Source organism: Equus asinus, chromosome 5 (genome assembly GCF_041296235.1).
Source record: "Equus asinus isolate D_3611 breed Donkey chromosome 5, EquAss-T2T_v2, whole genome shotgun sequence".
Lineage (NCBI taxonomy): Eukaryota > Metazoa > Chordata > Mammalia > Perissodactyla > Equidae > Equus > Equus asinus.
Genome location: NC_091794.1, coordinates 95,587,155 through 95,601,377, shown reverse-complemented (window position 1 = coordinate 95,601,377; position 14,223 = coordinate 95,587,155). Strand labels below are relative to the sequence as shown.

General features: G+C 46.2%; 1 protein-coding gene across 23 annotated transcripts in view; it reads left to right on the top strand.

Annotated features, from left to right (window-relative positions):
- SRRM1 (serine and arginine repetitive matrix 1) overlaps nucleotides 1–3,592 on the top strand; it is a 28,598-nt gene extending 25,006 nt beyond the window's left edge. For all 23 annotated transcript variants that reach the window (XM_044770010.2, XM_070510679.1, XM_070510682.1 and 20 more), the window contains 3 exons: nucleotides 373–568; nucleotides 2,163–2,366; nucleotides 2,759–3,592. In XM_044770010.2, the coding sequence (XP_044625945.1) occupies nucleotides 373–568; nucleotides 2,163–2,366; nucleotides 2,759–2,863 (505 nt within the window). In that variant the 3' untranslated portion in view covers nucleotides 2,864–3,592. The remainder of the gene's footprint in view (nucleotides 1–372; nucleotides 569–2,162; nucleotides 2,367–2,758) is intronic.
- Nucleotides 3,593–14,223: the final 10,631 nt, after the last annotated feature.

The window sequence follows — 14,223 nt, the reverse complement described above, 5'->3', positions numbered from 1 at the left end:
CGTAAGATTTTACTTGGTTTTTAGGAGGATGGGGTTTTGGAGGGGTGTGCTTCCAAAGCTAAGTTCTGAACTCACATACAGCACGTCTCTTACGTGTCTATGTAAGACCGATAGAAGCAGTCTGAAAGAAAATAGGGGGAACGGGTGTTACTAATTTCATACAGAAAAATCATGGACAGAATGGTGGGGCTTGAACTACTCTCCAGGAGACTTGGATGATGTAAATTTGATATGTGTTAGTAGAACCAACCAACAAACTAAATGCTGTAAAACATGTAAAGTTTGTGACCTGTTAATGGTGGTTGGTTATTTTCTCCTAGGAAAGATCTGTTCTTAGATACTAAATGTTTTGTTTTTTCCCTCTGTTTCTAGGGCTGCCTCTCCAAGCCCTCAGTCTGTAAGGAGGGTCTCATCCTCCAGATCTGTCTCAGGATCTCCTGAGCCAGCCACTAAAAAACCCCCCGCACCTCCATCCCCCGTCCAGTCTCAGTCGCCCTCTACCAACTGGTCACCAGCGGTACCCATCAAAAAGGCTAAAAGCCCAACGCCAAGCCCGTCACCGGCAAGGGTATGTGTCTCTTGTATTTGGGACATTTTTTTATAATTGTATGTGCTCACTTAGAAGCAGAGAAAATGTTTTTGACTTTTGTAGCTCAGAAGAGTATTATTTTCTATGTTTCAGAGACTTCAGGGAGGCACAAATTAAGTGGTAGTGGTTTCATCAGCAGTCCATGCTTAGTACTCTGGCCACCCACTAATTTGTGATAAATCTAATATTGTTAAATTCTAGAATCTTGGTGGTTGAGATTGGGCTGTATCGAAAATCTAGAGAAACGAAAAATTACCCATGATTCTATTATCTAGGGGAGAAATAGGTTAGTATTTCTGATGTTTTTCTCTATTGTTTGTTTGACACTTTTTGAGATAACCTAGTTAAGGCCACACAAATCAATAAAACTTACCTTCTTAGATCCTGTCTTTTAGTATGATTTAAACTTTATAAAGGAAAAAACTATCACAAAATGTGGACACTGGTTATGTGTTAGAAGAGAAATTATGAGTTATTTTAATTTTTCTTTTTTATATTTGTAATGCTCTTATTTTCCATATAATGGAAATATATCATTTCTATAACAAAGAAATGAACTTTGCAAGCTGTGAACTATTAGGTGGAATGGGAAGTATTTTCTTGGCCCATACAGTCTTATCTTCGGCAAGCTACGTAAGAACAGCACTCTTTTTTTTACATTGTTGAGTTTGAATATCACTGGGGTATCAAAATATCAAATATCAAAATATTGGAGTTTAAATTTTTTCTCCCTTTATGAGTCACTGATCTGATCTTGGACAGGTTTCTGTATTTTATAAAATCAGTGGTCAGATGTCCATCTTAATAGGTTTGACTGGATTATTGTGCAAATTAACCGAATGGTCTGAGGAATTTCAAGTAATTGCTTAGAAGTGTGAAATCTAAGAATTACAGACTGGATTCAGTTATAGCAGAGCCCGCCCTCTGCATAAGTTTGGTATATATGCAGCGAAGAACAAACTGTCTGCAGTTTAAAGATGGGGGGTCAGATGGTGAGTAGAGACATGGCATTCACTCAGGCATGTATTTAGAATAAGAGCTGTATTTTTTGACAGCCTGTTAGGCTAGTATTGTGGGTGACTTGCTATACACCCATTTAATCCTCACAGCAGCTTTGTCAGGGATTATTGTACCCAATTTAGGTCGACAGAAAGGGCTCAGAAAAATTCGAGGTCAAGTAGTTACAGGTTCAGAAAACCAGAATTCAACTTAAGCCTAGTTGACTTCACAGACTTCTGTTTCTTTGTCCCGTCTGCTTTTCCTTAGCTCTGGAGGCGGACCCTGACTTGCAGTTTGTGTTTGGGAAAGCTGGTTTAATGTGAAATTAGTTGGGGAAAGTTATAAAAATCAGTTACCTTCAAGGTCCGTTCTGACTCCTAAAATCTGAGAAGAATGTCTGCCTTCAGTGCAGTTCCCATCTCTAGTGATTGGCCTGGGGCCTTTTTTTTTTTTACCTGAAGCCTTGTGAATCCTGTGATTTGTCCATTTAATTATTTTCTTGAGGAAAAATGTTGGGTTGGACGGAATTTTACTCAGGTTGATTTTTATTGCTGTTATTTTTCTGGATTTCTAGAATTCGGACCAAGAAGGAGGTGGAAAGAAGAAGAAGAAAAAGAAGGACAAGAAACACAAAAAGGATAAGAAGCACAAGAAGCACAAAAAACACAAGAAGGAAAAGGCTGCGGCTGCGGCTGCTGCTGTAACGCCCGTGGCCGCCGCTGCCCCCACAACCACGTCAGCACAGGAGGAACCGGAGGCGGAGCCCGAGCCCCGGAAGGTGAGGACGCGCGCTGTCTTGTGACTATGCGAGTAGCCAAATCGCTTGATTTTGAGAATTAGCTAAATAATTTTTTCTAATAATTGGCTACTTGGCTGTTAACTCTCTTCTGATCTCTTTCTTGATGACCTACCAAGAACAGGAATTTGCCAAGACTGAGGATAAGGATGCAAATGGCTGCCCAAAAGCTTAATGTATATTTTTAAAAATAACTTTTGTGAGATATAATTAACATACTGTGTATATAATTCACCCACTTAAAGTGTATGATTCGTTGGTTTTTAGTATATTGCTAGAGTTGTGCAGCCGTCACCACAGTTTGCTTCTGCTCTGTAGTTGACTTCTCCCATTAGTGTCTCAAGACTTAACGAGATGACCATTCTGGTTTTTAGGAGACTGAGAGTGAAGCCGAAGATAACCTTGATGACTTAGAAAAGCACCTGCGTGAAAAGGCCCTGAGATCAATGCGGAAGGCTCAAGTGTCCCCACAGTCTTAGGTGGAAATGTTTGTTATGATGTAAATTTTATTTGGTTTGTACGCAATTCGATTTCAAAATTGCTAAAATGTGTTTGAGCTTTAGACTATAACATTTGTTGTAATAATTGCTAGGTTGAAGTTCACCATGTAAAAACAGGGCATGGATTTACATTGCAAAAGGTGTCCACAGTGTGTTAGTGACATTCTTTCATTGACAGCTGACATAAATTCATTTAGAGTGAAATATTTTAAGCCAAAAAAAAAAATCCCTTTTTTAAAAAAGGGGGTTTAAATATTGTTGGCATTCTATGGTTCCTTTAAATACCCCTGGCTATTCCCAGAGGTTTTTCTTTTTTTTTTTTTTCCTTCTCTTTTTGTCTTTTGCGTCTTAGCACCCATTTAAGTTATGATGCTTCCAACCTTGTATGGTTTGCAAACTTTCCCAAAAATAAGACCACTGTTGAACTACCACAAAAGTATAAATGAATATTTTAATGCCACCATCTTTCCTGTTGCCTGTGGAGTCTCTGCTGAAGTGAATCAGGATTCGAGCTCAAGGAGGAGACAGAAGACGAAAGCATGCTGTTGCCAGGGAGGGCGCCGTGGGTTTCTCTTGATGGGTAACAAGTCGATTTGGAACACTGGAATTTCATTCTATTCTGTTGTGTTTTTCTTTCTTTTTTTTGTAAAGGCAATTAACTAGACCCAGGAAGGATCCTTCAGTTATATAAAATTTTGTTTTATGAAATGTCATGGCTCCATTCATAATTTTGTCTTGTTCTTCTAATTGGTATATACAACTTTCAGAGCTCTTGTATTTGGAAGGCTGGAAGGGCCCAGACTTTGAAATAGTGTCTTGTTTTCACTGTTTTTGTTTTTTTGTTTTGTTTTTTTTTTTAAACTAAAGCTATATAAAGCTTGTGGATTAAACAGAATAAATTTCTAAATTTAAAAATGTTGGCCACTCACTTTCACTTACCCGTCTCAATCAGTACTGTAGGAAGCCTAACTTGCTTAGAAATCTTAAAGTGCCTGTGTTTTTACCGCTGTGGCACCTCTGGCAGAGTGAGGATTGGGCGAGGGAAATAAAAGGTGATGAAATTAAAGTTTTGCCATCTTTGTTTTAACAGTTAACGTGGTAAGTGCTGGAAGGAAAGTGCACAGTGCATTCGGAACACCTGTAATGGGGCAGGGCAAGGCAGCCAGGCACAGCGAAGGGGAGAGTGTCAGGCAGGCAGACAGCATCTGCGCACTGAAGCCAGCAGCCTGGCACGTCCAGGAAGGAGTGAAGGCTGAGGCGCCACTGGAGCACCCTCCTGTTGTCAGTTGTGTGTGCTCGTATGTTTTTAATGTTTGGCTGTCCACAGTCAAGTCATTTTCACATTTAAGATTAGCAGAGCAAAATAATTTGAGGAAACTTGGAGTTGATAACGTTGTGTAAGGTAAAACAGCAACATTCATGTGAAAGAAGTAAAAGGGAATTTTTGGCACCTTGAATCTCAGCTGCTCAAGTTAACACATGGACAGTTCATTTGATTATAGTTTCTGGCAGTTGATGCAAAAAAGAGAACGAAAATGCCTACGAGTCTTAATTTTAGGAAAACTTACCTAGAATTTTTTTATCTAAAGGACATGGACATGGAGGGGCTGTTTTACAGGTGGGTTTTAAAAGTGACTTGATAAGACAAGCTTAATGCAGCTGCTTGTGTAGGGACTGAGCTAAGGTAGTCTGGAGTGGCTGTCGCAGTCGATGATAGAGTCTTACATGTGCATGAGGATCTGCCACACGACTGCCTTTTCACTTTCTAATTCTGTGATGTAGGACAAGCAGGACACACCCAGTTTCTAAGATGGTTGTTGCTGATTGTCCTTCCAATATGAGCAAACCAGTGAACGTCACTGGGGTGCTTGCATCTATCCAGCCAGTCGTTCATTCACTCACTCCATTTATCCACCTGCCCCGTTCAGGGGGCCTTTGTTCCTCCACCTCACTCAACTGCCCTGGTTGGGCTGGGCAGTTATCTACATTTTGCCAAAGTGTGAACGTTCCGTTCTCGATCCTTACTTCACTCGCTCTCTCAGCAGGATTTGGCTCAGTCCTTGGAAACACTTCTTCACTTGGGTTCTAGGAGGCAACACTGATTTTCCTCCTGCCTCGTTAGCTGTTCCTTTTCTCTCTCGTGCATCCTTTCAAACATGAAGTGATGGAGTTTGTCTGTCTCTGTCCTTAGTGGCCTTCCCTACGTTTAAACCCCAGTCCCTTGACTTCAAATGTCATCTTTTTGTTGATGTGTCGAATTTCTTTTCAGTCTAGACTTCCTCCTCAGCTAAACCCCTATCCAGCTACCTACTTGGTAACTCCCTGTGGGCGCCTCAAAGGCATACCGAATTGAAGATGTCTAAAATAGAATTTTTTTAATACCATCCTCTGATCTTACACTCGTTTCGTTTTAGCACTTGTCACCCTCATTTACTCAAAATCAAGTCAGTACTGTCAGTGGCAGTGTTGTCTGCCCTCCACCCTCAAGCACGCAAAGGCCATTCCGTTCCCCACAGCCTAAGTCAGATCGTAGTACGGCTCAAAACTCGCAGAGGGCTTTCTGCCTCAGAGTAAAACCCAGATTTCTTACTCACATGCAAGACCCAATGGCACTGGGTCAAATGTGTTTTAGTTCCTTGATGCCCCTCCATCTGCTGAAGCCGTGCCTGCCGCCTTGCTCTTCCTGGAACACTTCAAAGTTGCTTTCTCTTTCACGGCCTTTGTTTCCACTGTTCCCTCATCCTGGACGGCACCGCCTCCCAGTCTTCCGACTTGGTTTCCCTCAGACAGGCTTCCATGACTCCTCCTTTGTTTTCATGTATAGCAATTATTACTGCCTAAAATGATACGTTTTGCTCCCTAGGAACTTTAGTCTTGTTCATAAGTGTCCCCAGTGCCTGGTACATAGTGGTAGCACAAATATTTGATGAGCAGATGAATAAGTAAGTTTAATTGACTATTACTGCCTCTGTATTTGCCAGGAGGTACTCGAGTTTGAGGTAAAGAAAATTATCTTCTTTTTTTAGATTGGCACCTGGGCCAACAACTGTTGCCAATGTTTTTTTTTTTTTCTGCTTTATTTCCGAAACGCCCCTGGTACATAGTTGTATATCTTAGTTGTAGGTCCTTCTAGTTGTGGGATGCGGGACGCCGCCTCAACGTGGACAAGCGGTGCCACGTCTGCTCCCAGGATCCGAACCCTGGGCCGCCACAGCGGAGCACGCGAACTTAACCACTCGCCACGGAGCCGGCCCCAGACCATGGGTTTCTACCATAGCTTCCTACCGTGTAACATTGGTCAAGTTACTTGACCTCTAAATGCTACCCTTTCCTCGTGTATATGATGGAAATGTTAGTGGAATCTACCTCAGAGTTGTTTTTGAAGACTTAAATTTGTCAGTTAATACAAACCAGTGATAACACAAAGAGAGGTTTCCATTTTCTTTATATGACATTCTAGTAATTATGGCAAATTTGAGTTTAGATGTCTAAAAAGGATTTTAGATCATAGCCCTGTTCAGTGCAATTTTATTCTTTTTCTCTTTTAGATATAATTTGCGTAGCATAAAACTCACCATTTTAAAATGTGCAATTCACTGGTATTCAGTATATTCACAAGGTTATCCAGCCATCACTTCATCAAAAAGAAACTGTCCATCAGCAGTCACTTCCCATTCTCCTGACAGTCACCCCAGTCCCAGACCTTGGCACTTACTTTCTATAGATTTGGCCTCTTCCGGACATTTCATTGGAATCATACAATATGTGGCCTTTTGTGTCGCTTCTTTCATTTAGCATAATGTGTTCAAGGTACAGCCACGGCACTCCATCTCTCTTTATTGCTGAACAGTATTCCCTTGTATGAATATAGCACATTTTGTTGATCCATTCATCTGTTGGCCATTTGGGCTGTTTCTGCTTTCCCGCTCTGAGGAATAAAGCTGCTGTGAACATCTGCATACAAGTTTTTGTGTGGACATGTGTTCTCTTAGGTATATATACCTGGGAGTGGAATTGCTGGTCATACGGTAACTCAACTTTTTAAGAAACTGCTAGACCATTTTCCAAAGCAGTCACACCATCTTAAATTCCCACCAGCAGTATATGAGGGTTCCAATCTCTCCACATCCTTGCCAACACTCGTAACCAGTCATTTTGATGATAACTGTCTAGTGGGTGTGACATACCTCATTGTGGTTGGATTTGCGTTTCCCTGCTGACTAATGGTGTTGAGCATCTCCTCATGTGCTGATAGACCACAATGCCGTTTTAAGCTGATTTGTCTCTGCTTGAAAATATTTCTGAAACTGTGGCTACAGGTCTCTCGGGGTCTGTAGGATAGAGCTGATAATGCATTTGTAAAGTACTTTGTAGCGCTCTCATACCCATTGTGGAGGTTGGGGCTGGGGGCCTGGGGCCAAACAAAAATTTGTTCCCGTTTTGTAAAGAGGATCCAGGAGGCTCAGAGAGTGTGAGTGACTTCAGGTAATGGGTGGACGCAGGTCTAGTTAACACTGTCCCTCCCACCATCTCATAACCCTATTTTTCTCACTAGACCTGTCTAGTAGTATAACAATCACATAAGATGATGAAGGTAGAAACACTGCCCGAATATGTGTGGTTATTAGAAGAGCATTGGGATTTAGGATGCAGCTTATTACCCTGAGAAATCCAAGTTTAGAACTGGAAAATTGCATGGCATCAATATTTTGAGGAGCCAACTCTGCTCAGGCCCTGAAATACCAGCTCCAGGAACCTGCAAGAGCTTTTTGCCCTTCGGAAGCTTATTTGCAGTATTTTTCGTTTGAAAGACCCATCTTAGCTCATCCCAAACTGCCTTTTGACTCTTAGGAACTCAATTATTGCTGTCTTCCTAATTGGTCTTCCGTGTAAATCTGTTTTCAAAGGAAAGATGAATTGATAGGATCCGAAATACAAGTTTTCCTAAAGCTCTTTGCAAAAACGTTACACCTCGTCCGTATGCAGTAAGTTGGCAGGTTCTCATAAGGGGTTTACCAAGAGGCCCTTTTATTTCAGGTGTGTCAGGGGGAGGAGTGGACACCCTGATTCCCAAGAGTGGCTCCATGTTTGCAGAGAGCTGTGGATGCCTGTCACTGATGGTGCAGTCATAAACTCTTCAGCTGAAAACTACCTTAAGGAAGTGTTTTGCAGAATGCAGGCTGAGACCCAGCAGTGAACTGTAAAATTTAGCGGATCACAACCAGCATTAAAAGAAAAAAATGAAACTAAATTTCAGTGTGAATTGCATATGTACATTAAGTATTGTTTCATGAAGAGTGTGTGTCTGTGCAGGCGTGCATGTGTGTGTGTGTGTACTGGGTTGCAGTGTACTCTGTGTTCTGATGTGACTCATAGCCAACAAAATAGAAAGCCACTACCTTACAGATCATCACTGGCTCTTTTTTTTTTTTTGGCTGAGGAAGGTTTGCCCTGAGCTAACATCCACTGCCAATCTTTCTCTTTTTGTATGTGAGCTACCGCCACAGCATGGCCACTGACAGACAAGTGGTGTAGGTCTGCACCCAGGAATGGAACCTGGGCTGCTGAAGTGGAGCGTGCCAAACTTAAGCACCAGGCCCCTGGGTCTGGCCCAAGTCCCTCAGTTTTTAAACTGCCCTCCAGAGCCCTATGTAGGGGGAGTTATGGTTTGGCTTTTCTCCGTAGATGGGGCTACGAGTAGTATCCATCGTTGTTGAAGGACTGAGAGATGATACTGGTAAGCCTTGCAGACGCCTGGCTCTGCTTCGATTTTTTTTTCACTTTGACCTTCCAAGTGGAATTCTGTTTGAATAAAGGGATCTACAACCAAAAACCACATAAAAAGCACAGACCTAGGCCTCGCCCTGGTCTTCTACAGATCAAGTCTAAAGAGGGGAGCTGGCCGCCCTAAGGTGCCACACACCTCTTAAAGCCATGGCTCCCAGGTCCTTTCCCGCTCCATGCTGCCTCAGCCAGGAGGCTCAGTCACCCAACTTTAGTTCTGTTGCAGGGGAAGGAAACAGAGCGCGAGTCACCGGTGCCTCTGAAGCGGGGGTAGGTTTCAGTGGATGTCAGCGATGTGGAAGGAAGGACCCCATCCAGGAAAAGGACATGGAAGAATGACCCGTGTGAACCCAAAGTCCGACATGTGCTATTTCAAGAACCTCCCTGGGGCTGACCCCGTGGCCAAGTGGTTGGGTTCGTGTACTCTGCTTCGGTGGCCCAGGGTTTCGCCGGTTTGGATCCTGGGTGTGGACCTAGCCCGGCTCATCAAGCCACGCTGAGGCAGTGTCCCACATTGCAGAGCCAGAAGGACCTACAACTAGACTACACAACTATGTACTGGGGTGGCTTTGGGGAGAAGAAGAAGAAAAAGTTTAGCAACAGATGTTAGCTCAGGTGCCAATCTTTAAGAAAAAATACCAAAACATTCTAATTACCATTTTAAACAAAAGAACCTCCCTGGGACAAGCAGCCAGGGACCCTTCGGGCATTTTAAACGGAGGCTTCGGCTCACACAGCCCGCGTGACCAGTGGGAGGTGGTACGCCTGAGCGGCCTCAGCCCCGCCTGGAGGGAGAAGCCCACCCCGACCAGCGGGACCCAGCCAAGCAGCCAGGATTGCCGAGCGGCTGCCAGGCGCTCCAGGCCTGTGATTTCCCACTTCCGTTCCTTGGCACTTTCTCTTGCTGCTCTCTGCCTGGAATGTCCTTTCTTATCTCCTAATGTCCAAATCCGTTTTGGACTTATAAATGTTTTTAAGATAATGTTTTCTAATTATAAAAGAAAATACATGCTCACTTTTAGAGAATTTGGAAAACAAAAATATAGAGGAAAAGAAACGGCAAACCCATCATCCAAATATAACCAGGGACACCTGTCTGAGGCCAAGTGCTCTTCCTGACTACACCCAGCCCACGCGGAGCTCCGCTGCCCGAACACAGGGAACGAATCAGGCTTTTCCCTATATAGTTATAAGGACATATGTGGCCACAAATATCAGAATCATGCCACGTATGCATAACATTTAATGTTCTTTTTTTTTTTTGAGGAAGATCAGCCCTGGCTAACATCTGCTGCCAATCCTCCTCTTTTCGCTGAGGAAGACTGGCCCTGAGCTAACATCCATGCCCATCTTCCTCTACTTTACATGTGGGACGCCTACCACAGCATGGCTTGCCAAGCGGTGCCATGTCCGCACCCGGGATCTGAACTGGCAAACCCAGAGCTGCCAAAGCGGAACGTGCGAACTTAACCACTGCGCCACGTGGCTGGCCTCTTAATGTTCTTTTTTCCGTTGGGCATGTCATGAACTAAAGTTGCAGACTACATTTTAAATGTTTTCTGTAACCAGGAGATTTGGAAAATAATTTTTAAAAAGTAAATTACCCCATGCCAACATCAAAACACAGCTACAGTTCTCCCTTTTGTATATTTCCTACCTAGTTATTTAAAAAAAATTTTTAGATACCTCTATTTATGTAGATACCTCTAGGTAAAATGGTCATAATGGCACTCTCCTCATAGGCTTTTGGGGAGGAGTAAATGCGATGACCAAAATGCCTCAGCGGAGCTCATGGTGTATGGTAGGGGAGGGGGGTGGGAGCCGAGGGGCAGGTGGGTAGTGACGAAACCCTACGATTGGGGACATAAGAGAGGGGAGCAGTGCGGTGTGGCAATGGGCAAGAACAAGGCTCCGCAGCCAGCTTCTCAGCTACAGACGTTCTGTGAGACCCGGCCGTGGCTTCCCCTCCCTCAGCCTCAGTTTCCTCTTCTGTAAAATGGGCATGGATTCAATAAGGTAATGCATGCAGAGGGCTCAGCCTGTGTCCGGCACATCATGAGGGCTCCATCGATGGGAGTTATAACAATGTTTTATCAAATCTTGGATGCCGGCAACTGGAGAACGCGCTGCCATCTATTAAACTTGTCATCTGTTCGTTGTAAAGATACTTTGTGATTTCAGAGAGGTCGAGATGTAGGGGGGGGAAGGTGTCTTAGACGTCATTATATACAGTGTTATTATGCGCTGAAGGATCTGGAACACTGAAGAAGAGGTCCTGACCGAGCCCAGAGACGCACTCCTGTGTCACGCGATTTCTCAGTCCCTCTCTGAGCTTCTAGCTCCATTTTGTCTCTCTGCCCGCGGTCAGCGGTTGTCTCGGATTCCTCCACCAGGGGGCGCGCGGGCCCGGCGCCTGGCGCGGTGCTCACGGCCTGGAAGAGCATCCTCCCTCCCCTCCCGCCCTCTCCGTCTGCCGCTTTCCCCTTCCCTCCATCCAGAGGCCCTGATTCCGGGCTCAGAGGCTCCCTGGAGGTGCCAGCGCTGGAGGAACAGCCAGGGGGCCTCGCGGTGCCCTGGCCCCACTGCATCCCAAGTTGGAATTCCTCCCGGAGGCCCCCAGCTCTCCCCCACACACCTTTGGTTACAGGAAACTCACTACTTTACGAGGATCCTGTTGTGGAAGGAAGTCATGTCGTGGTCGCGCACTTGGGCTCTGAAGACAAACCCAGCTGGGTTCGGACGGCCCAGCCTTGCCCCTCGCTCGGCCGGTGCCTCAGACCCCGTCTGCTCTGTTTATGGGCGAATCCGCGGGCCGGCGCGGGACAGACACTCATTTGCTGAGTAAATGAGCAAACCCAGTCGTTCTGCGCACCTGCGCACCGCTCTCCTCCCCCGTGGAACGGGCTTCAGAATAGTACTTACCTCGTCAGGTTGTGAGGATTAACCCAGGCAGGACCTGGGAACAGGCGCAGTCCCATGCCTGCACGTAGTAAGTCTTCAATAAACATTTCTTTCATTTTCCTTTCTTTTTTTTTTTAAGGTTGGCACCTGAGGGGCCGGCCCCGTGGCTGAGTGGTTGAGTTCACACAATCCACTTCAGTGGCCCAGGGTTTCACTGGTTCGGATCCTGGGCGCGGACATGGCACCACTCATCAGGCCATGCTGAGGCGGCATCTCATATGCCGCAACTAGAAGGACCCACAACTAAAATATACAACTATGTACCGGGGGGCTCTGGGGAGAAAAAGCAGAAAAAAAAAAAAAAAAGATGGGCAACAGTTGTTAGCTCAGGTGCCAATCTTTTTTTTTTTTAACAATTTTATTTTTCCTTATTTCCTTTATTTTCCCTTCATGGCCTTTGGTCCTTCACCTACAATGAAGAATATGCCATGGTTCCACGACCAGTGGTGGAGATGGCTGTGGGAAAACCACACTGTTCTGTTGACTCATGACCCATCATGTTCATCTTTCCACTGGCTGCTCCTGTTAAGACATGACTTTTCCATCCTGGACTTGCCCTTAAAAATTTGGCAAAAATTGCCAGGGCTCTCTGAGTCAGTGCACTTTGTGGGGAGGGGGACAGAGGAGTCACATGGCCAAGTGGAAGGGTTCTGATCAGCCTCCACGCTGCCGTGCTGTTTGACCTTGAGCGAGTCCCTTCTCCTCTCTGGGCCTCTGTGTCCTCCCTTATGAAAGCAGAAGTTTGGACTAACATGTCTGCGGATGCTTTAGGATTTTCTTAGCTCCCTTCTGTCCAGAGGAGACATGAAACTTAAGGAATAGCTTTACTTCAGACAAGCCGGGTCTTGTGCGATCATTCATATCTTAGCAGAGATAAGAGCATACGCTTCATACCCTTTGCCTCTGCCATCTCATTGGATCCTCCCAGCAGCCTATGAGGAGACAGGACAAGGCAGAGCTACAGGACAGACAAGGTCTCACCTCCAGGACCTGTCACAAAACAGCCACTGTCGTTTACTGAGTGATTTCTGCTCCCTGTTGGCCAAGTTCTTTGTGCGTAATCATCTTGTTTCATTCTCCTGTCAACCCCAATGAGTGGTTGCTATTATTACCCTCTTTCACAGATAAGGAAACTGAAACCCAGGGGCTGAAGTAACTGGTCCGTGGAAAATGCAGCCAGAGTAACAGTGGCGCTGAGATTCCAAGCCAGCCTGACTGTCTCAGAGCCTGTCCATGTTTTCCATCACACAACACGCCCTCATGGTATTAACAGGAGCGCGAGGGAGGAAGGCGGGCGGGGAAAAGCTAGGATGCCCGAGACTTCGGTTCTTGAACCAACTCGGCACATTTGCTTCTTCTGTGGCCAGGGTGAATCATGGGTCTCTCTGAGCCTCAGTTTCCTTCTCTGTAAAATGGGGATAAGGACTCTCCCCTGAATTGTGAGGACCGGGGAAAAACATTTTCAGCGAGGGCACGAATGTGAGCCTTCCTTGTGTCCTGCAAAGAGCTGTCTAAACATAAGAGCTGGTTGTTTTCCTTAATCCCAGAGCAGGAGTGGGGCGGGAAGGGGCAGTCTGATGGGGGGCCAAGTGCCCTGGAGTGGCTGTTTCCACCCTTGGCACAGATGAAGTCCCCAGGAAAGGAGGGGGCAGGGTGGGAGGAAAGGCCAAAACCCTGAGTTCTTATCTAGAACTTTCCCTCCACTCCTGAGCCCCCCAGGAGAAGAGAAACTTCTGGACTGTCACCACTGAGTTCCAAGCATTCCAGAGGGCTCAGTGGGGAGACAGTCTGTCATCGCCTGACACAGCATCAGCCATAGAGAGGCCCGGATGGGCTGGCTGTATTCCTCCCCTCTCAGCCCCTGGCCCTGCCCTGCCCTGGTCCAACTGTTGAGAGCCCGGCCGGCCGCCCAGCCCCCGTGGCCTGTCCTACCAAGGAGAGTGCCCGGCTCCAGCAGTGATGACCAACGGCCCAAGCCCACGGAGGGGCAGCTTTGGAGGGCAGCTGGAATTTGAAGTCAGAGGCCTGGGCTGTGGTCCTGGGTTACTCCCTTCCTTTCTCTGGGCCTCAGTGTCTCCACTGTGAAATAGGAACATTAGCTCGGGGGTACTGGCGCCCCGCGGTTCTGGCGCTTGAGTCTGGTCCTCAGTTTAAGCAACGGCCGCCTGCTACACCTGTCACGAGGGCTGCTCCTCGATCCTGCCCCTGGGCTGCTGGAAGGACAGCTTCCTCTGCATGTGCCGCCCTTAACAGGACTCCAGCCCAGGGATTTCACACCCCAGCCATCTTCATACTTTCGTGTCTCTTATTCTTCCTTAATTCCAGGTCTTTCTTGCTCCCAAGTAGACTGAGAGACTGAGGACGAGAGACTGGGGCCTGCTTACCCGTGTGCTCCCCTCAGAGCCCAGAACAGCGCCGAGCACAGACCAGAACCTCACACCCGTTGCTGACTGTGCTGTCCGGCCGTCCTTGAGGCCCTTGATGAACAATTGCTGGATCCTTGTGCCTTTGGGACAGAGCTCTGGCCACACGGGGAGGAAACCCGGCTTCTGCCCGGCTCCATCCCAGTGAGACCCTACGACCTCAGGCAGGGC